At 32.5% G+C, this 23864-nt stretch overlaps 1 protein-coding gene across 1 annotated transcript in view; it reads right to left on the reverse strand.

Annotated features, from left to right (window-relative positions):
• Window positions 1-23864, reverse strand: part of LOC143057505 (uncharacterized) — a 56112-nt gene that overhangs the window by 19601 nt on the left and 12647 nt on the right. The window contains exons 14-37 of the mRNA XM_076230815.1: window positions 19855-20107; window positions 18263-18426; window positions 17869-18015; window positions 16965-17220; window positions 15151-15320; window positions 14381-14545; window positions 13864-14119; window positions 13324-13487; window positions 12585-12752; window positions 11886-12098; window positions 11399-11441; window positions 10362-10525; window positions 9836-9991; window positions 8896-9148; window positions 8219-8382; window positions 7585-7740; window positions 6952-7161; window positions 5591-5633; window positions 4963-5126; window positions 3581-3757; window positions 2683-2895; window positions 2404-2446; window positions 1563-1729; window positions 612-785 (exon numbers count right to left, since the gene is read on the reverse strand). Coding sequence (XP_076086930.1) covers window positions 612-785; window positions 1563-1729; window positions 2404-2446; window positions 2683-2895; window positions 3581-3757; window positions 4963-5126; window positions 5591-5633; window positions 6952-7161; window positions 7585-7740; window positions 8219-8382; window positions 8896-9148; window positions 9836-9991; window positions 10362-10525; window positions 11399-11441; window positions 11886-12098; window positions 12585-12752; window positions 13324-13487; window positions 13864-14119; window positions 14381-14545; window positions 15151-15320; window positions 16965-17220; window positions 17869-18015; window positions 18263-18426; window positions 19855-20107 — 4083 coding nt within the window. The remainder of the gene's footprint in view (window positions 1-611; window positions 786-1562; window positions 1730-2403; window positions 2447-2682; window positions 2896-3580; window positions 3758-4962; window positions 5127-5590; window positions 5634-6951; window positions 7162-7584; window positions 7741-8218; window positions 8383-8895; window positions 9149-9835; window positions 9992-10361; window positions 10526-11398; window positions 11442-11885; window positions 12099-12584; window positions 12753-13323; window positions 13488-13863; window positions 14120-14380; window positions 14546-15150; window positions 15321-16964; window positions 17221-17868; window positions 18016-18262; window positions 18427-19854; window positions 20108-23864) is intronic.

Consider the following 23864-nt stretch of genomic DNA (forward strand, 5'->3'; position numbering starts at 1 on the left):
AATAACCATAAACAGCAAAATTTCCTTACAATTACCAATTCAGGGGCAGCAACCCAACAACTAGTTGTCCGATTCATCTGAAAATTTCAAGGCAGATAGATCTTAACTTGATAAACAATTTGACATGAAATTCAGATTTGCTCTAAATGCTTTGGTTTCAGAGTTATAAGCCAAAATCTACATTTTACCCCTATGTTCTATTTTTAGCCATGGTGGCCATCTTGGTTGGTTGGTGGTTCATCGGACACATTTTTTTTAACTAAAAACCCCAATGGTGATTGTGGCCAAGTTTGGTTAAAGTTGGCCCAGTAGTTTCAGAGGAGATGATTTTTGTAAAAGTTAACGATGACGGACGCTAAGTGATCAGAAAAGCTCACTTGGCCCTTTGGGCCAGGTGAGCTAAAAAGTTGAATCTAGACATCTTGAAATTTCGAAAAAAAAATTCCCAGATCTTGAAAGGGTCAATCCCAAAATACTGACCTTAAAAACACCCAATCCCAAAGTCCTGCCCCATCTAGTGACACTGATTTCTGTAGCAAAGGGAGGTAATATTTTGTATATTTTACACACTAGTCATGTTAACCTTCAAAATAGTTATCCAATATCCTTACCTTTTATCCAACCATCACTTGTTAGTCCCCATGGTGTATTCAATCTTTCACATGAATATTCATTCAAGAAAGATGAAGCATCAAGTTCTTCAAGAAACTGATAAATCATATACTCTTTCAACACATCTGTTAGAATTATATCTCTATCTGACATCCATTTGGTTAGAGAAAAGTCTGCAAAATAGTAAAAAGTAAAGCATGGAAGGTCATCAAATACATAGAAAAATTCTTGAAACTTGAAATGAGGTGAGTTTTTACTACATGTTGAAGACATGTTTCTGACTTGCAGACGGAAATAAAAAGGCATAGTTGTCAACACCTTGCAATGAAAAAACATGTAATAACATAACAAGACATACAAAACTGTGTGTAAAAATTTGTGCCATTCTTTCATTCTCTGAAAATCACCCAATATGAAGATGATTTACAAAGGTGCAAAAAGTACAAAAAGAACCATTTATTTGGCCACTGATCCCATTTTTTAATTCACAATAACCCTTTCACTGATAGCTGCCCTGACAAAAAGCTACTCTTAGACAATGGCTTCCCTTCATTTTATTCACTTACACCATGCACACTTTCATAAACAAGAATGTGTTCCTAGTACATGGATGCCTAATCCACATTATCATTTTCTATGTTCAATGGACCGTGAAAATTGGGGAAAATCTCTAATTTGGCATTAAAATTAGAAAGATCATATCATAGGGAACATGTGTACTAAGTTTCAAGTGATTGGACTTCAACTTCATCAAAAACTACCTCGACCATAACCCTTGTTTGCAATGTTTTAAGCAGGAAATGTAAAAGAGGTATTCCGATCCGAGTAAAACAGGACTCATCACCTGTCTATAGCTTGAATCCCAGTAAACCAGGATTCCTCAGCGAAAAGGGTTAACCTTACATCAGTTGACAGGGAGTAAATTTTACTTCATAACTTGAATATCTCACCTCTGACAATAAAGTCTTCATGGAATTTACATTGTTGTTTTGGTAAGAGTGCATTATTCAGAATATTCCCGATTTCATCTTCACAAGTACTGTTAGCATCAAAACAAACTGACACATTCATACTGACGATAAACATCTTGTCATCTGGCAAATCATCTATTGTAAAACTGTAAAGTGAAATATTTTCAACAAGAATGAGTCCAAAGTACACGGATGCCCCACTCCCACTATCATTTTCCATGTTCAATGGACCGTGAAATTGGATAAAAAATATAATTAGGCATTACAATTAGAAAGATAATATCATAGGGAACATTTGTACTAAGTTTCAAGTTGATTGGACTTCAACTTCATCAAAAACTACCTTGACCAAAAACTTTAACCTGAAACATGCACTTTCATTTTCTATGTTCAGTGGACCGTGAAATTGGGGTCAAAAGTTTAATTTGGCTTTAAAATTAGAAAGATCATATCATAAGGAACATGTGTACTAAGTTTCAAGTTGATTGGACTTCAACTTCATCAAAAACTACCTTGACCAAAAACTTTAACCTAAAGCGGGACTGACGGACGAATGAACGAACAGACGAACGAACGAACAGACGGACGGACGAACGAACGGACGCACAAACCAGAAAACATAATGCCCCTCTACTATCGTAGGTGGGGCATAAAAACTGAATGTACAAATTAAATGAGATATAAGTGATTTAATTTTTTTTATATCCACTGCAATAACTGACTTTAATGTAACTTTTATTTTCATCTGGAAATAAAAGAACAAAACACTTTGAAAATTGATTTTGCTTTTGAAATAAAATAATATTAGAAAAATACCTACTGCATATTCATGATTCCCATCAATGATACAGTTAAAGTTGTCCCTGAAAAGATAGAACATTAATTAGTTATATAATATAAAGGAAGAAAGTCATTCATTTCATAAAACATTCATAATAGTATATTAGAACACAAAAACACAGTTATCTTTTTTTCCTTAAGTCATAGAAGGGTTGGCTGAAATAGTATAAAAAAAATGCTATGAGAGGACAGACTATAAGACATAATGCCCCTAGGTGGGGCATACAAAATGCTTTGGAAACAATTAGTTTTCTCTTACCCAAATCATAGTCTTGCAGGCTTCTCTTAAATAGCATCTGTTCAATACCAACTGTTAATCTATGGTAACAAGGATCAATGTCCAAGTAAATGTAGAATGATTTATCCAGCAGCTCCACATCCATACAGCAATCCACACGGGTACATCTATCAGACAGACTGCAAACAATGTTGTCTGGCAAACTTGTTCCTGTGTTGATACTATGAGGACATGCTAAAATTTACATTAATTAAAGTAGATACATATGTTTTCTTTCTATTAATGCAAACTACTGAAGTATATGTTGATTTTTAAACTAATGTTGAAATAAAGAACAAAGTATTACTATAATCTGTTATGACCCACAAATTTAGCTTTAAGACAATTTTTATGTTGACACTTAAAATAACATTTAGTGCATTAAATGTCAAAATAAGATTGAAAAGAGAGTGTTTTTTTACAAAATGATACATTGAAATGGATTATTGGTTTGTACTTTTATATATATGTACATATATTGTGTCCAAATGAATATGATTTGACAGTCACTTCGTGCTCCACCAAATATAATTCATTTTGAGCAACTTTTGAAAACTGCTTTTAATTTCAAATCAACAATTTTATGTTTTAGTACATTTATATATATTAGAGCTATTTTCCTAATATATGTAAAACAAGACTTTGGTTAGCTTGCTTGCTTGGTTTGTATATTGTGCAATTGTTATTGTAATTGGGATAATGGGAAAATTGAGATATAATATATACAAGTTTGACTGTGTCTATATATATTGTATGAAGATGGCAATCTTAATTACAAAGCTTAAGTAAACATTTATACAAACAAAGCAAGCAAGCCAACAAAAGTTTTACTCTACAAGCTCTAAGAAATTAGCTGTAACAGATGATGAGTATCTCTTACTGCTGTTCCATCCATCTGTGGACCGTGGTAAATACTGAGGACTGCTACTATTACACTGGTTATTTTCATAATACTTAGAAACACCAATTTCTTCAAGTAAATCTGTCAAGGCTTGTCCATGTAAAGTTGAATTTGCTAGGTATCCACTTTCACTTTCCCATTTCCTCAATGTAAAATCTGTACAAAGAAACAACATCATGAAATATTTCAAGTGATACATGTTAATAAACAGCTGCGCCATGAGCGCATGATACGCCCGAGGTCTTGTGTGGAAGTTTTATGCAATAATTATAAATAGTTTCTGAGAAAGTTTAAAGCCATAACCATATATTTGAGACATGGCGGGACATGTGAAACCTTCACCCTGTTTTTTTTTACAAAAAACTAAATATCACTAAAATAAAATTTTCACTCATCACCAAAAAGTATACAGATCTTTAGATTAATATAACAAAGAAGTGTGTTAAGTTTTAAGCAATAATCATAAATTGTTTTTGAGATACAGCACAACAATAAAAAAAAAAACCTCCCCCTTTTTTACAAAATACTCAATAACTAAAAAAGAAATTTTGAATCATCACCAAAAAGTATACAGATCTTTAGATTAATATAACAAAGACATGTGTAAAGTTTTAGGCAATAATCATGAATAGTTTTTGAGATACGGCACGACATGTAAAAAATCCCTGCCCGTTTTTTACAAAATACTCAATAACTCAAAAATGAAAATTTGAATCATCACCAAAAAGTATAGATATTAAGGTTAATATAACTAAAAAGTGTATAAAGTTTTAAGCCATAATCAAGAATCGTTTTTGAGATACGGTGCGACAAGTGAAAAAAACACACCCCTGTTTTAGTTACAAAGTGTCGTTACTCAAAAAGTTTAATCTTATTTTCACCAAAAAGTATACAGATCATTTGACCATCATAAGAAACAACTATATTAAGTTTCATGAAATTTGGATAAGTCGTTCTCAAGTTACGGTGCGACATGTTTACGCCGGACAGACAGACGGACACCGGACATTTGTATACCATAATACGTCCTGACAAAATTTTGATGGGCGTATAAAAAGGATAAACAGGATGTGGTTTAATTAAACTTTTACAAAATCCTTTTTGTTTTAAAACAAATAATCATAAATTTTTGTGATGTTTTTATTATTGCGAAAATAGTTAGGGGGTAGATTTTGCACAAATTAAATTTGCATATTTAATTTTTAAACCAATATTTATATGCATCATTTCCTGTAATCACAATAAATAATCAAGCATTCTTTCGTCCATTGTTTAACAATGTGATAAAAGATTCAAGAAAAAATTTCTGAATTTATAGTAATTATCATAAGAAATGCATTAGCAATAATCTGAATAGATACCTTGATGCATGAATGACTTCTTCCATTCACAAACTTTTTTTTCCAGTATAACATTTTCTAGGATTGAAGTGCTGTATTCACATATTGTTTTAGAATCCCAACATATGCTTATTTTCATGTTGATGACATAGATGTTCCTTCCAGACAAGTCTTCAATTTGGAAACTACAAATAATAACATATCATATTGTAATGGTGACAAAGCAATGCCATTCAAAACTCTGCTGAAATTTCTTATGTTACAAATTTTTTCCACAAATTCTGCTCAGTAAACCACAAACTAACAAACATATGTTTTCTTTACAGTTATCTGTTCTTGAGATTTAAGTCAGGACAAGATTCAAAATAGAAAGAGGAATATACAAAAGAAATTAATCACCTCCATTTTGCTGTCAATTTTGCATGATTGGGCAGCAGTTGTTGTTTGTGCTGTGTAACCTATTTGTTTTTTTGTTGTACATAAATTAGCTGGGATGTATTTTTCTCATTTGAATTGCTTTAAATTTTGTAATTTTTCGGCCTTTTATAGCTGACTATGCAGTATGTTCTTTATTGAGGGTCATTCAGTGATCTGTATGGCAATTAAATCATATCTTTTTTTTTAAATTTATTTCCTCAAGATAGCTCACCTTAGTTGAAATATTCCCCCAAGGTTAACATCATACTGTTTTTCTAAAATAAAAGAAGGGATACAAATATGAGTGACAACATAACTTTTTTAAGTAGAAGCACCAAGAGGATTATATCATATCCCAGTCATACCTGCCAACTGTCACTATTTGCGGGGGATTTCCCCCTGGGAGGCTCCCAAATTAAAATTTTGAAAGAGCAATTTTGTCCACAATATTTAAACAGAACAATTAATTTTACAATGACTTATTAAAGGCTTATAACAGTATTAAGATGCCCAAAAACAACATGAAAATGTATTTGAAGGTCCCCTTCAAAAACTAGGACTATGACAGCCATCTTGCACCCCCATGGGCATTTTGAAAAGTTGGGAGGTATGAATTCCCTTGCTAATAAAACTTTATGACTATCATTTTTAGCTCACCTGGCCCGAAGGGCCAAGTGAGCTTTTCTCATCACTTGCGTCCGTCGTCGTCGTTAACTTTTTACATTTTGAACTTCTTCTAGAGAACCACTGAATGGAATGAAACCAAACATGACATGAATGTTCCTTATGAGGTGCTGACCAAGTGTTGTTACTTTGTAGCTGATCCATCATCCAAGATGGCCCCCAGCGGGGGACTTAGTTTAACAAAGGACCCTATGGGAAATGCATACAAATGACTCTTTTAGAGAACCACTGAATGGAATGAAACCAAACATAGCATGAATGTTCCTTATGAGGTGCTGACCAAGTGTTGTTACTTTGTCACCATTGCAACATCCAAGATGGCCACCAGTGGGGGGACTTAGTTTAACATAGGACCCTATGGGAAATGCATACAAATGACTTGTTTTAGAGAATCACTGAATGGAATAAAACAAAACATAGCATGAATGTTCCTTATGAGGTGCTGACCAAGTGTTGTTACTTTGTCACCATTGCAACATCCAAGATGGCCACCAGTGGGGGGACTTAGTTTAACATAGGACCCTATGGGAAATGCATAAGTCTTCTTCTAAAGAACCACTGAATTGAATGAAATCAAACATAGCATGAATTTTCCTTTCCATATTAGGTGCTGGCCAAGTGTTGGTACTTTTAGCCAAATTCTATATTTTTTTATATGATTTCAAAAACCCAAGTAGAATCAGGTGAGCGATACAGGCTCTTGAGAGCCTCTAGTTTTATTATAATAATCATCTTAAAATTTAGCTTTACTGAAAGAAAACATCACATTACATCACATATTGGCAAATATAAAAGTTTATAGAATTAAAATAACAGCAAGTCTTGACTGATAAATGTTGAAAATCTAAGCATACAAACTATATAAAATGAAATTTTTTTATGAAGCTACAGTTAACATATAATACTTACTCCAAATAAAATCAAGAAGAGACTTTGAAAATTTATAATCTTCGATACCAACATCTATATTATTATTACAGGAATTTATATGAATGAATACATTGTAGCTTCTAAGCGTCTTCTCATCATAGACACAACAGTCCACAGAATTACACTGTTCATTGATATAACATTTGACAGGTCCATTTAATGGTTCTGTGCTAAAAAATGTTGAACAATCTGAAAAACAAACAAATATAATTATATAATCTGCCAACACCAAGATTGTTATGCAGCTTATGTTGTAAATTTAAAAATGCAATACTCAGAAAACATTTTGAAGAATGTAAAAATTAAAAAGTCGTTCTAGAACATACTGTAAACCTTAAAAAATCTAAATCTCAGCAGCCAACAAAATATGAGGTCATTCTCAGCAACAGTCTTTAAGAAATAGGTAAATAAATATTGTTTTAAGTTAATTCAACTTATTCAGAGAATTTTAAAAATTCAATGCCATGTTTCTGTTTTGGGTTCTAAGAATACATTGAATCGTTTTAATGAAAATTGAAAGCAGCAAACTTGAGATACATTGCAAAATATAATAGATTGAAATACAATGTTTTATTACATCAGTCATTACAAAAGTGCACAGAAATAACCTACTTGACTGTAAGATATAGTTATCTACACTGTCAGAACATTTGTTCTCTTCCAAGTAAAATCCTATCCCAGTTTCTTCATTCAACTGTAAAATCAGGTCATGGTCAGAAATATCATGAAGGTTCAGTCTCTCATTTCGCCAATTACTGTACACAAAATCTAAAAATTGAAGAGGTTCAGTTAATTAATGTTCCAGTCTTTGAAAAAGTTTAATTAAGCTATTATACATTTTACATCTTCATGTACTGAGTGACAGTAACCATACTTGTTTTTTCCAGTTTGAAATGTTTCACACTTGTCATTTTGGGGTTCTTTATTTCTTACTGTTCGATGTGAGCCAATACTCTGTGTTGAAGGTCATACTTTGACCTCTGACCTAGTTATTCATTTTTTACACATTGTGACTTGGATGGAGAGTTTTCTCATCAGTACTCATACCATATCTTCTTATTTATAATGCATGAAGATAACTAATGGCTCCAAAGATGATATATATCTCATCTGCATTTTTGACGAATAACATTATCACTTTGCTGGAAATTAGAAAAATTGTTAGATATACTTTAATGTTGTCTTGCATTATATTTTGAATATATTTTGTCTTTTCTGTCATTGCAAAAATTTATATAATACTTACTAGATAATGTATAGTTCTGTCTCCAATCACACTCTTCTTTAGGCAGGTCAACATTATCAAGTATTGTTATATGCTGTAAACATGGTTCTCTAGATGACATACATACTTCAAGTGACACTGATAATCTATACTTCTTAGCAAAGTGTAAATCATGTATCTGATAGCTGAAAGGGTAATTTGAAAAAAAAGAAGACAGATAACATAGAAATAAATTGTTATGAAGATTTGAATGATAGGGCTGTCCCATCATTGATACATTGAATTGATTGATTGTTGATGTTTAATGTCACAAACGGATGCACAACCCAAATGTGATGTATTTTGTTGCTTTTTGTTTGCTATGGTCTTGTTGTTGTTGGTTATTATTTGGCTTATCAATTTGATTGTCCACTTAGTATTTTGAGTAATCTAACATATTTTCAAAACAAAAATTAGCAGTACATGCTGACAAAACAATACTGAACAAAACAAAAAACAAAAAAATGTCATACATCTTACTGCTTATCAAATATAAATAACTTAGGCACACATAAATCTCACATTTACTTAGTAACACTTTATTCAGGTTTTTCAAATACAAAACTGATGTTAATGTAGGTAAAAAATCAAAAGCAGAAACAAAATTATTATTAAACAAGTATTATTATTTTCATGTATTAGTACTATAATTCACTTACTTCAGTCTAAGGATTCCATTTAGCCAAAAGGAACTGCTTGATCCCCATTGGTAATCAAACAACATCTGGATATACTGCAGTTTTTCTATCCCAACAACCAATTTCAGGTTACAAGTATCAAGATATAAGAATATGTTGAAAGACATCTGAAGGATAGGAACCTCTACACAACAACTGATGTTGGTACATGACTCATGCAGATGACATTTGGTTGTGGGTGGAAGTTCTGGTAATTCTATAGTATCCTTACATTCTGAAAAAAAAACACCCAGTTAAAGGCTTTGTAACTATGAACATTCTTTGAATTTATATTTTAAGCAACAGCAAGCAGAAAATAGGTCTCTAAAACATTCTTCATTGGCTAGAGGTATAGGGGAGGGTTGAGATCTCAAAAAACATGTTTAACCCTGCCACATTTTTGCCTCTGACCTTTGTTAGTTTTGTATGATTTTTAATATAAGTTCCTTGTGCCTATTTTGGAGTTTGGTATGACGTTCATAATCACTTAACTAGTATATATTTTTGTTTAGAGGTCAGCTGAAGCACGACTCTGGGTGCGGGATTTTCTCATTGCATTGAAGAACCATTGGTGGCCTTTGGCTGTTATTTGCTCTTTGGTCGGGTTGTTATCTCTTTGACACATTCCCCATTTCCATTCTCAATTTTATTTGAGTGTGCCCATCTATACAACTCATTACTGCCAAGTTGCTGACAAAAAGTTAAGTCTTTCTGTTGAATAATTTCTCAGAAAAGTGATTAAAATATTTGTTTTCTTTCAACATATTGAAGAGCTCAAAGTATTGGTAATCAGGTACTAGGTGTATGACACATCCAATAAGAGCACACATTACAATTAATCACTTCCAAGTTGCTGATCAAAGATCTAGTCTTTCTCATCAGTAGCAAAAATAAATTCAGGGAACATAAAAATAGAGCATACCAGACATCCAACTCTCAGTCCAAGTTGTGTTGTTTTCACACATATTTGTTAGATACCATCCAATGTCCAAATCATTGTATAATCTCAACAGATAAAGCTTACTCAGTTGTGTAGAATTAATACTTCTCTCAGTAGCCCAGTCTGACAGGTCAAAGTCTAAATAAAATAAATCATTTAAAATGGATATCTATTATGAATATATTTTAATGTTGCATAATTTCAAAACAAAGAAATAAAAAAAAAAATCTTATCGTGATTTAAAACTAGAATCATCAGTGTCTTATCCGACTTCCTCTTTACATCTTAAATCAAAGATTAAATTTACATGCAAGTTTGCCCAAGAATATGGTGCATACCTGTCAACCTATGAACATGAAAATGCAGGTCATGACCTGCACTGAAGAATGAATCTCAGGTCATAATGAGTACTAACTTTTTTCCAGCTGAATTTAAATATTAAGGGGACTTTTTTATATATATTTGTTTTTATATTTTAAAACAAATAGTTTCCACTTATCTTACTTACTAGTAACCCGGAAATCATTTTGTAGATTTCGTTGTTGCTTTGGAAGTCGTGTACTTTGCAGTATATAGGTAGACCATACACATGGTTTGTTACTTTCCCAGCAAACAGATATCTCTAGTGTAACTAAGTATACATTCTGACTCGTCAAGTCATATATATTGTATCTAAAAAAATTAATAAAATGTAGAGGACATGAATTTATTTTACTTTGATTTTATCAATATTCAAAAGACCATCAGGTGTTAAATAAATTGATCTAAACTCATGTCAGAAATTGTTGAAAAAGATCCTAAAACATTTTTTCAATGATATATTGAAACTTAAATCTAGTCTTTTTTTATATTATACAAACCATTCAAAATTAAACATACAATTATTTACAAAATAAACATAACATATCACAGCAATATTTGCATTTTTTTTTAGTTTCCTTGCAGCTATGTGACAAATATTCGTTCAAATGGTGATTTTCACATTACTATCCAACATTTATTACTTGGTAGACTTCTGATTCTACATAAAAAAACCTTTTTTCATTTTCTTCCAAAGTGATAACAGTATGAGTTTTAACATTTTAAGATAAACATGGAAAAAGAGACGGGCAAAGAAAAATGGTTTCAAGATAAAAAGGAAAAGTGGTCTGAAAATGTGATCTATATAGCTTTTATCCCCCAGTACCACTGTAGCTAGGTCATCTATATACTGTAAAAACTAATTGTTGATGATTGAAATTGATCACATTCCAAATAATTTATATTCAAACTCTTACCAAGGCAAAGAATACTGTTTATATAAACTGTAAACATAGATATATTGTAGCAATTATCTGATCTGTAATATTCAGTTAACGTTATAACTACAATTATCTGATCTGTAATATTCAGTTATAACTATAACAGCAGAATTTTGAAATACTTTAAGGCGACAGACGAGGAGGACGACAGACGATGGACGGCAAGTGATGGCATAAGCTCACATTGGGCCCTTCGGGCCCTGGTGAGCTAAAAAGTAAAAGAATACTTTCAAAAAATAGTTACCTTAATCTGAAAACATTTAGCAGTCTAAATTCATGGTCAATTCCTGAAATAAAAATAGATATATTGTAGCAATTATCTGATCTGTAATATTCAGTTATAACTATAACAGCAGCATTTTGAAACATTATGGTGCAGTATTTATTATGTCTGAGTTGTGATCACCAGTGAACATTCGATAAAAACTACTTCAATAATAAGTTCCAAAAAGATATAAATTAATTGATGTTGATGATCAGAAATATTTCAAAACATTTCAAAAATATTTGTTATATATACATAAATTCTACATATTTCTCAGTTGCAAGAGTAAAACTGGATAGGCAAATAATGGACTATACTCTATAACACGCTATAAGGAAAGCTCCTATACATTTTATAAGGAATAGCATACAAAACACTTTTCACAAAATTTATTTATATCCTCTTTTTCTGGAATGTCTGTAAGTGTGGTAATACCTTTAAAAAAATGTATTTTTTTCATACATACCAAATTCAAATCCTAGCAAAGACAACAATAACTGGTGTTTTCCTATTCCAATCTCAAGGAGCTGTAAATCATTGTCAAGTTTTAGACGAACTTCAATAGTTTTCTGTAGGAACTCTATATCCAGACAGCAAGATATTTCTGTACAGCTGCTTTTCAAATGACATACAAGTGGATATGATGTTACATTTTGAACAATAGTATCTTCATTACAATCTGTAAAAGAAATAAAATAAATTGTATACAGACATTAATAGCTTATTTGCATAAATATAAGAATCAGCTCAGACAATGGTGAAAACATGACAAACAAAATCTGCTCAAGTTTACATTAATTTATGTTCAAAATGTATACCGTAATGGTGCATGAATACCACTTTCGTTCCATTTCCTCTCGTTTTTCACGATATTGTTTGGTTGAAATGCACTAGACATTTTACAATCAAGGGGAGCTAACTACATAATTTTCAATCATTCTTACCAAAAAATTATTAGAGACTTCTCAAATTACCAGACAACAAGAAACTAAAAACTACCGTCTATAAAACAGGATAAGGGTTCAAAATAGGATAGTAAGGTGAGCTGTTTCTTTTATTAACTACTTGCTATGTAAAGAATTGACATTTTAGATTCATTAAATGTGATCTTATGTACAAGTTCATCAAAATAGTTTTGAGTTGTGAATGAACAAAGCTTGTATACCTATTTTCCAACCATTGCTATCTACATCATTTGGGTTAATGTAACATGCATCACCAATCAGATAACTCGTTAATCCTGTTTGTTCTAGCAATTCTGAAACATAATGTCCAGGCAGGATGGAGTTTGACGATAATGATCTTTCTCTTAACCACTGTTCTAAAGAAAATCCTACAAGGAAAGAGACAAAACAAAAGATTATTTGCTCTTAAATTCTATACTGGTAATAGCACTCTATTTAGTGGTTAGTTTTCAATTCAACATGTCTTGTTTTCAATTATATTTTAAAAACATTTTAGGTCAAGCAAGTGGATTTATCTAATCCTGTATAGCAGGCTATTTTCGCGGGTGTAAAATTTCGCGATTTTCATTGAACAGATATATGAAATATTTTGACAGTTATTATTATTTGGGTGGATTCAATGTTCTTATCAATTCCTTTGCATGTGCACTTTTAAATCTGCGGAATTTATTTTGGCGAGTTTGTTCTATCCGCGAAAACAAGCAAAAGTTTAAACCCTGCGAAAATAACCTGTGATACAGTATAAATTTTTTTAATTTTAAAAAGCTAGAAATGAGTTAGGATTTAAAAATACACAAATATACCCCAAATATGCACAGTAATTTGTTGCACAATGACAAAATTGTTTCCTTTTTGAAAGCATATCTAAAAGTACTGCATACTAAGAAGGAATTTTATGCTAAAATTTCAGACTGATAAGTTCATTCTAAACATATTAACCTTTGCTTTGGAAAGATGTATCAGACTGGCACACAGGTTTGGGAAACACCATGTCTTCTAGGATTGGTATGACCAATTCACATACATCATTTGATTCGAGACAAAAGCTAAATCTTAACTGAAGAATGAACATTTCCTGCTGTCGAAGATCTTCCAAACTATACCTGAAAAAATAAGTTGACGATTGATAAAGCTTTAATTGGAAATACTAAATTCAAATAAAAAAGCATTAAAAGTATCAATTTATTTTGATAATGGATCGAGACCTAAAAAACTGTATGCACCAGTCTCCTATAGTCTCCAAATTTTGAGTTTACAACCATTACTTGGAAAATCGACTACATATATGCTTCAATTGATTTCTCCAAACTTCTTGTTTAACCTGCTTCCATTGAATTTATAAAATTTGAAGTTTAACATATTACTTATATCATAATTATCCTAAAATATTAGACAAGTTCAGTTAAAAAAATACATCTATTGGAACAAAATTTCAGGTATGCTTCTTAATTTCACATTTGTACAATGAATTATACATACATCAGTTTCAACACTCCAAACAGATTAAAATGTTCTGTTTCTCCAAAGGTATAATCTAACAGACTATACTTATGATACATCTGTTCTATACCAACAGTTAAACTAGAACGACATGTATCTACATCTAAGAAGAAGTTAAATGTGCTTGTGTTTAGCAATGGTATCTGTACACAGCATTCTATTTTTGTACAGGACTCAAAAACCTGACAAACTATGTTGTTTGGTAGTTCAGGTAAAGATATATCCCTCTGACATTCTAAAATGAAACAAATGTAATAGAAATTAGGGCTTTAAGTTATAGTAAGGAATAAGGCTTATATATTAAATTGCCAAATACATTTTTATTGATGAACTTTCAGTTACCTCTTGTAAGAAGTTTAAATTTCAGCTGCCAAAGAAAAATCTGCTATAAATAAATTTATTGAATAAAATGTGAAAACAATATTTTTTCCCCAAGAATGCTTCATTTAAGTTATAACCAGTTTCTGTCACAAAGACTTGATATAGAATTACTTACGGCTTTTCCATCCATTCTCATACATTCCTTCTTCCACTTGACATTGAGGATCTAGTTGATATGCAGCAACATTCAGATCAGACATTAACTGTGCAACTGTGTAAGATGGCAATGATGAGACACTGGGATAACCTTCCTCAAGCAACCAATTTTGTAAGGAAAAATCTGAAAAATAGCCAATATTTGTTCATGTGCTTAGGTGAAGCAGTTTGATTTTGGTGACATTACTTCATTACTTGAGATTTCCCTAACAACATGGATTGAATGGCCTATAAAAATATGGTCACCACTCGCCATTTTCTGCCCGGCAGTACACCCTTGAATAAGATGTATGATTGTATGTAACACATGAATAAAATAAAAAGCAATGTCTATACTAAATAAGACTTTAAATCCCAAATCTAGTGATAGGTGTGAGCAAACAATTGCTATATCCCCTTTAACATGTTGGACATTATTTTTATTCTTCATACAAATCCTCCTATATTGTTCTACAACTATGAAACGTTTCATCAATCTGTCAAACCAATCAGTTTTGTGCTCACCATAAAATACTAAATCTATTGTATCAATGAAGTAAATTGATTTATCTCCCCTTTGACAGGTAGGATCTTGTTTATATTCATGTTGTACAACTGGGTAACATTTTATCAATGTCATTTCTGCTTTTCAGGAAGAGTTGCACTTACAGCATATGGACAGACAGGATAGTTCCTATATATCCTGCATCCCCAAAACTTTGTTTGTGAGGGGTATGAAATTTTACTCACCTTTAATAAAGAAATCTGTATTCCAGTTACATTTTTGTTTTGGGAGTTTATATTTGTTGAAAATCTGGACAGATAATTCACAAGGCATAGAATTGTCAGCCTCCATACAAACACTCAGAGTCAAATCAATGAGGTAGTGTTCTTCTGCTGTTAAATCAACCAAACTTAATCTGAAATGAACAGAAAACAGTTTTTTTTTATCACAGAAGCAACAAGTGAAACTGCGAGCTACTGCTCACTGATGATACCCCCGCCGCAAGTGGATAATATTAATAGTGTAAAAATATGCAAGTGTTCGGTAAACAGGAAGTTGTCGAGTGATGAATCTGAAAACGCATCACACGGTATAGCTGACTTATAAAAATCCTGAAACCAAATTTCAGAAATCCTTGTATTGTAGTTCCTGAGAAAAATGTGACGAAAATTTTTAACTTGGTTATCATGTGTAAAATCATACAATTGTTCGGTAAACAGGAAGTTGTCGAGTGATGAATCTGAAAACGCATCACACGGTATAGCTGACTTATATAAATCCTGAAACCAAATTTCAGAAATCCTTGTATTGTAGTTCCTGAGAAAAATGTGACGAAAATTTTTAACTTGGTTATCATGTGTAAAATCATACAAGTGTTCGGTAAACAGGAAGTTGTCGAGTGATGAATCTGAAAACGCATCACACGGTATAGCTGACTTATAAAAATCCTGAAACCAAATTTCAGAAATCATTGTATTGTAGTTCCTGAGAAAAATGTGACGAAAATTTTTAACTTGGTTATCATGTGTAAAATCATACAATTGTTCGGTAAACAGGAAGTTGTCGAGTGATGAATCTGAAAACGCATCACACGGTATAGCTGACTTATATAAATCCTGAAACCAAATTTCAGAAATCCTTGTATTGTAGTTCCTGAGAAAAATGTGACGAAAATTTTTAACTTGGTTATCATGTGTAAAATCATACAAGTGTTCGGTAAACAGGAAGTTGTCGAGTGATGAATCTGAAAACGCATCACACGGTATAGCTGACTTATATAAATCCTGAAACCAAATTTCAGAAATCCTTGTATTGTAGTTTCTGAGAAAAATGTGATGAAAATTTTCAACTTGGCTATCATGTGTAAAATCAGACAAGTGTTCGGTAAACAGGAAGTTGTCAAGTGATGAATCTGAAAACGCATCACACGGTATGGCTGACATATATAAATGTTGATACCAAATTACAGAAAGGGTGGATGTGTAGTTCCTGAGAAAAATGTGACGAAAGTTTCATGGGACGGACTGACTGACGGACAGACAGAGGTAAAACAGTATACCCCCCCTTTTTTAAAGCGGGGGTATAATTAACATACATCTCTAATACAGTAAATGATGTGTCAGTTTTTCTTAGTCAAAAATTTATTCTTTAAGCCTTGAATTTATAAATTGATCATAAAATGTTAAAACTACTATAATCTGGTTCTTAAATGGATCCATTTCAAGAGACTTGCTACTTTTTAAAAAATAATCTCTTCTGAAGAGTACAGTCTTGGCTTCAGAATCAGTATTTTAAATATTTTGTCAAAACAAAAATATGAATTTCAGGCCTAAAGGCTTGAGGAAACCCTAGTGGCAATCTATGATCCAAAAAGTTTAACATGAACATTTTTCAACCAGCCAAAGATCAATTATGCCTCATATTACATTGAAAAAAGTATCAAAAACAGCAAATACACATCAAAAACAATACAGAAGATATCTGTCAGATATTGACATCTCTTTTTGACCATAAAGGGAAGGAAAATTTTAATAAGTATATGGAAACACAGAATACATACTCCATTCTGATGAATCCAAACAACCAGACCTGGACAGGATATCCCCATTCATAGTCAAACAACCATTTACTGAACTGCAGTTGTTCAATGGCAACAGTCAGCTTGAAGAGACAGGGCTCTATGTTGATGAAAGTTTCAAATGAACGACCTATCTTCTCCAGTGTTATACAGCAGTCCACAGCATTACATGTATCCCCTATGTGGCAGCCTACTGGTTGTATGTTACTTGGTAAGACTGTCATGGATTGATTACACTCTGTAAATACACAAACAAATAAAATGAAATGTTATCTTTTATAAATTGCAATAAATATTCATATTTTTGTGGCCTTATAAGTTGACAAACAAAAACAATTTGAAACAGGATTAACAAGTTTTCAACAGTATAAAATAACTATTATCACATAGCAATATTTCAAAGCAAGACTTTTTGTATTTATTGGTCATCAATCACAAATTATTCTAAAAACAAATCTCACTGATAAGAAAATTTACATTATGCAACATAAACCCTTCTGACTACAGTTTAACTGACAACCAGTTGTCTTACACAGGATTACAATTCCAACTCTAATTAAGGTGGTACCTAACACTACAGGGAGATAACTCTGTAAAGTCAGCTTAACGTTTTAATTACGTTGTGTTGTAAAGGCAATATTAAGCTTCTCAATGATCAAAATTGGTGTTTGTCAAACTGCTATATAACCAGTGTAATTTTTCTGACAAAACGGTTGGTTCAAAATTTTTGAAATTTTTATATTTTCGTTAAAGGGTCAAAGTAAATACTTTGACAAAATTTTATAAAAATTAAACGAGCCAAATTAATTTTAGTGAAAGTGTTGGGTACCACCTTAAGGGTCCACTCAAATAACATTAAGGAGCACAAAACAGTTTTATATTTTACCATTTAGCCATCCAGTTGTTGTGCATTGGTCCTTCTGTAAAAAGTCTGTGATGCCGAGGGTGTCCATCAAATCTTTCATATCATTAGTACTAAGTTCACTGTTTATGGATAAACCCTTTTCATTCAAAAACGTATTGAAGGAAAAATCTGCATAAAAAAAAATATCAGGACGTTTTATCATTGCTGATACCATTTTTTGAAATGCACGAAAAACAGGCTAAATAAAAGAAAAGTTAAGATAGCAAGATTATATACACGCCAGCCTACAACATGAAATTTTTTTTCTGTTTTGTGAATCTTCAGATATTTGAGTACATGCATGGTTTTGGAAGGTCATACTCCAATGGAGAAGAAAATTTTCCTTGGTGTAATAAAATATGTTATTAATACTCACTTGGATCAATGAAATCACTCTTCCATTCACATATAGATTTCGGGAGAATGGTATTCCTCAGAATTGGTATTGATAACATACAAGGTGAACTGGACTCAAAACAAATACTTAAATCTAATGTCACTTCATACTGTCTTTCTGTTGGATAATCTTTTATCAGTAAGCTGCAAATTAAGTATGAATGATGATTCAACAATATCTATTCTAAATAGATTATGATTTTATGAAAGACAAAACAGACAGGATTCAATGAATTTTAAAGTTGCATATGCAAATCATTATAACGCATCTGAATATCATATTGACAATGCCAGGGGCCTTGGTGGCCGAATTGTTGAAGTAGTTACTACTGTAATCACTAGCCAGTCAACACTGAGGTTGTGAGCCCTCAGACTTCCTCCACCAACAAAAACTAGCATGGCCACCACAAAATAGCCCAAAAGTGTTGCTTCAAAGTGGCGTTAAAACACAAAAAATCAAAAATCAAATATTGACAACGCAAAATAAGAGTGCAATATTATAGTATTAATGAATGGGTGTTTTTATAATGGCCCTGTTATATGGCCAAGGTCTGTACTAATGGTTGAGGAAGTCTGTAATGGCCCGAGGCAACGCCGAGGGCCATTACAGACATCTGAGGCCATTATTACTCGGAACGAGGACATATAACAGGGTCATTATAAAAACACCCATTTCTTAATACGTTTATTAACCAACTGAACAAAAGTGTATGTGTTGCTGCCAACTTGATGTACTCTCCTCCTTTTTTAATTATAGTTTAGTTTGAAAAATAATAATTTGAACTTCACCATGATAAAGCTTTAAATATACCAAATATCCAAGATATTAAGTTGAAAGAAGTTATGTGTTGAAAAACAGGATGAACAGTGATCTGGCCCTTTATATGGTTCTTTAATGTTGGTTGCTGGTTACTAAATTAAATAAAATACAAAAAGGTATTATGCTCTTTACAACTTAATTTATTAAAAACCCTAACTGAGCTTAATACAGACAAACTGGGCATTAATACAGGGCCATTACAGAAAAAAACAGGGCCATTACAGAAAATATGTAATTTTTAATAAACAGTCATTTTTGGCAATAATGTACTTAGTTGGTTAATAAAACTCTGTATCAACTTTTCCTGGTTGTCTTCATTTAAGAAATATAATGTTGAAAGCAGTTCTATGATGAATTTTAAATACTGATACCAAGTCAGTTTTTTTTATGAAGCTTGATAGTGGGTAAGGTTGACTGACAGACCTCGATATCTTTGGGTTATTGTATACTGAAGTTGCTATCATAATAATGATGCAAGTCATGTTGACTTATTTGAAAATCTTTTTGCTTTTTTTTTTTTATCAATTAGTTTTTCCATAGACAGGGCAAAAATGTAAAACATATGGTAAAGTTCTTCAGTTGAGGGCCACAACTATTATAAGACTGAGAGCTTTGATGTGAATAGACAGTAGGTAGATCGATTAACTTTGAACGATGTCTGCCCCTGTATTATTTTCTTTATCTAAAGCAGTTTTGAAGATGTCATAGACAAAACTTGCACTTTAGGTTAACTTTTAATTATACAAACTCACTCTAGTCCCACAAGTCCAAACAGTTTGATATGTTCCTGTTTGTCATAGTCATAATCAAAGAGACTGATGTTAACAGTAAACTTTTCTATCCCTATGCTCATCCTTTTGTTACAGGGATCCAGTGTAAGATATGTATTAATTGATCTGCCAATCATTTCAACAGTTGTACAGCAGGTTATTCCAGTACAGTAGTCATAGAGATGACATGCAGTAGACTTGTCCAGCTCTACCATTGTTATTTCTTTCTGACAGCCTTCGAACAAATAAAAAAATAAGAATTAATAATTTATTTTTTATAAATAATTGTTAAATAATACAGAAACTGTAATAAGTGCATTTGTCATCTTTGAAATCAAATTATGTTACTTTTATAATCTTAAGGTAAATCTTGAAAGAGTTCTGTAAATATATAACACACAGATGTGAGTGCAAGAATATTTATTCCACAGAAAGGCATCAGAAAAATCAATTCAATTTTACAGTTTAATTCAAAATTTCAATATTTGTCATTCTCACAAAACGTGTTTTACCCTGCTGCATTTTTACAACTGTACAAAGTCAGGAGCTCTGACCTTTTGTTAGTCTTGTATGTTTTTAATTTTAGTTCATTCATATGTTTTGGAGTTGAGTATAACATCCATTTTTACTGAGCTAGAACATATTTTTATTAATGGGCCAGCTGAGCCTGTCTCTGGGTGAGGGATTTTCTTGCAGCTTAGAAGACCCATCGGAGGCCATTGGCTGTTTTTTGCTCTTTGACCCGATAGTTGAATCTTTGACCCGATAGTTGTCTCTTTGACATATTCCCTATTTCAAATCTCAATTTTTTAATTGATTCATTGCAATAGATAGTAATGATAAATCAAAGCACTGTAAGCGCTGTAGGCAGTTAACCAAAAACCAAGGCAAACGTAATTATGAAAACTGTGGCAATGTTGCTTCAATTTTTTTTTAAGATTTTTAAAAAAGAACAAACATTAAACATTCATATATCATGTATATTGTACATGTATTTTCATTTAATGAATTAAGCATTAAGGCAAAAAATTCATATTTTATCAAGGTTTTCAAAAGCAACACATATATCAAGTATATGTTTTTCATGGTCATGAGTCTGTAGTGGTACAAGTTCGCAATGATTGCAGTTGTTCTAGTTGATAGTTAACGTTGGTATTAGTTGACTGTTAGTAGTTCAAGTTAACTATAGTACAAGCTTGTTTAAGTATGAATGGACTTGATTCCCTTGAAAGAAAACTGAGATTGTTTTCTACAGTACAAAAGTTATGAGACCCAAATCAGACAAATGAATACTACAGGGATCAAAGGTGGGGTCTAACTGACCTGCCCATAGTAAATGTAAATGACCCTCACCTTCACCCTAAATTCATTGTGTAATTTTTGGAAAAAAATGGCAGGCAATTATAAAACAGTTGGTCAAACATTCTTGGGCTTGATATGTTTTCCTAAAAATGAGCCATATCAAAATGAAAAATTTTTATAGGACCCAATATAATTAAGGTAAATTCTTTAAACCTACTCACTTTTTTCCATCACTAAAATTTTATAATAAACATGAAATAATTGTAATATAATGCTGTTACAGTCTCCCAAATAAAGCTCCCACAATTATTCATTCCCATGGTAGCCTGACATTGGGCAAAGTCTAGTACACATTGGTTAAGTCTAGCAAAGTGATATGCATATGTGACGCCTATGAGATTGACCTTGAATGTCATTCAATCTTTTAGAAATGACAAACAGGAATGAATATGGTTTATGGGTTGGTATCTCAATATTTTACAAGTTCTCAAAACACACACAAGAGGGGTGGGGTGACCCTAGTGACTACTCCTATATTTCATTTGATTTTTTCCATTGTCCCATACATGAATATATATGGTTTAGGGGTGGGGATCTTAACCGTTATCAAGTTTTTAAAGGGGATGGGGTGACCCCAGTGACTTCCCCTATATTTCATTTGATTTGTTATATTGTCAAATACATGAATATATATGGTTGAGGGTGGGGATCTCATCTGTTTCCAATTTATCAAACAGGAGGGGTTAGGTTGACCCTAAGAACTCTCCCTATATTTCATTTGATTAGTTTTTTTGTCCCATACATGAATATATATGGTTTAATTAAAAGGTGGGAATCTCGACTGTTTACAAGTTCACAAACAGCCAGGGTGGGGTGACCGCAGCGACTTCCCTATATTTTATTTGATTTAGAGGTGGGGATCTCAACTGTTTCCAAATTCTCAATCAGGAGAGTTGGTGTGACCACAGGGACTCCCCCATATTTAATTTGATTTTTAATAGTCCCATACATGAGTATATATATATATGGTTAAAGGGTGAGGATCTAGACTGATTCCAAATTCTCAAACAGGAGGGTGTACAGTGACCCTAGGGACTCCCTTTATAATTCATTTGATTTGTTATATTGTTTCATACATGAATATATATGGTTTATGGTTGGGGTCTCGACAATTTTCAAATTCTCAAACAGGAAGGGGTAGAGTAGCCCCATGAACTCGGAGTCTCCACCTATATTTCATATGAGAGGGGGTAGGAGGGGTCCTGATCCTGCGAAATCCAGGGCTTAAAAACACCAAAATCCCGAAATCCCAGGCTTAAAAACACGAAATCCTGAAGTCCAGAAATTCGAAAAATGAATTCCCTGATCCCGAAATCCCGAGCCCCGATAAAGGTCCTATCCCTCCTCTCATTTGATTTGTTATGTATTGTCCCATACAAGAATGTATATGGTTTAGGGGTGGGGATCTCGACCGTTTCCAAGTTCTCAAAAAGGAGGGGTGGGCAGTGTCGGATCCAGAAATTTCACAAGTGGGGGCCCACAGAGGGATGTAAGAGGGGGCCCGCTCCAGTGATTCCCTATATAAGCAACCAAATTTTTTCAGAAAAGGGGGGCTTTCCTAAATCCGCCTCTGGTGGGGTGACTGCCCCTATATTACACTCGATTTATTATATTGTCCCATACATGAATATATATGGTTTAGGGGTGGGGATCTTGACCTTTTCAAAGTTCACAAACAGGAGGGGAGGGGTGACCCAAGGGACTCCCCCAGTATTTCATTTGATTATTTATATTGTCTCATACATGAATATATATGGTTTAAGGGTGGGGATCTGGACTGTTTCCAAGCTCTAAAACAGGAGGGGTGGTCACCCTAGGGACTTCCCCTCTATTTCATTTGTTTAGTTATATAGTCCCATACATTAATGTATATGTTTGAGGGGTGGGGATCTCATCCGTTACAAAGTTATCAAACAGGAGGGGGTAGAGTGACCTAAAGGACTCCACCTATATATCATATGATTTGCTTACATTCAGGTATCATATAATCTAGTTGCTCTATTTGTGAAAATAAAGTAAGAAACTTCCAGCTATTTTAAATGACCCTTCAAAATTGAGAAAAAAATACCCATTGAAATTGCAGGAATATGTCTAGACTTTAAAAGCATCTCACATGCATTATCAACATTTATCACTGATAAAGAAAATTTATACTGTCACCAGGAACATATTTATTGTAAGATATACTGTTCCCAGCCAGGGACATATATACACATGTATATATGTCTCTGTCCCAGCTGTCACATTCTATTGGATTTTGACATTAAAATTTGTCAAAAAGTAATTTTGAGTTTCTGTACAAAATATTTTCTGCTTTTTCTTTCTTTAACATATATCTTTTGGTTTTCAATTCTTGTGTTTATATTTATATTCCATGCATAGATGTATTTTATCACCTGTATGGAATTTTTTAGTTGAATCTTCTGGAATCGGATTCAATATTGTAATTGGCATCCATTTGGTTTCAATGTTGTTTTTGTCAGTCAGATACGATTTTACTCGAATTTACACATTATTTGTCAGCGATTTCCTATATAAAGCTAGCGGTTGAACAAAATGAACATCGCTGTCATGAATAATAATGATGAAAATAAGTTTTGAGATCGTTTATTTGGAGACTTTTGTAAAAA

Source organism: Mytilus galloprovincialis, chromosome 13 (genome assembly GCF_965363235.1).
Source record: "Mytilus galloprovincialis chromosome 13, xbMytGall1.hap1.1, whole genome shotgun sequence".
NCBI classification, from domain to species: Eukaryota; Metazoa; Mollusca; class Bivalvia; order Mytilida; family Mytilidae; genus Mytilus; species Mytilus galloprovincialis.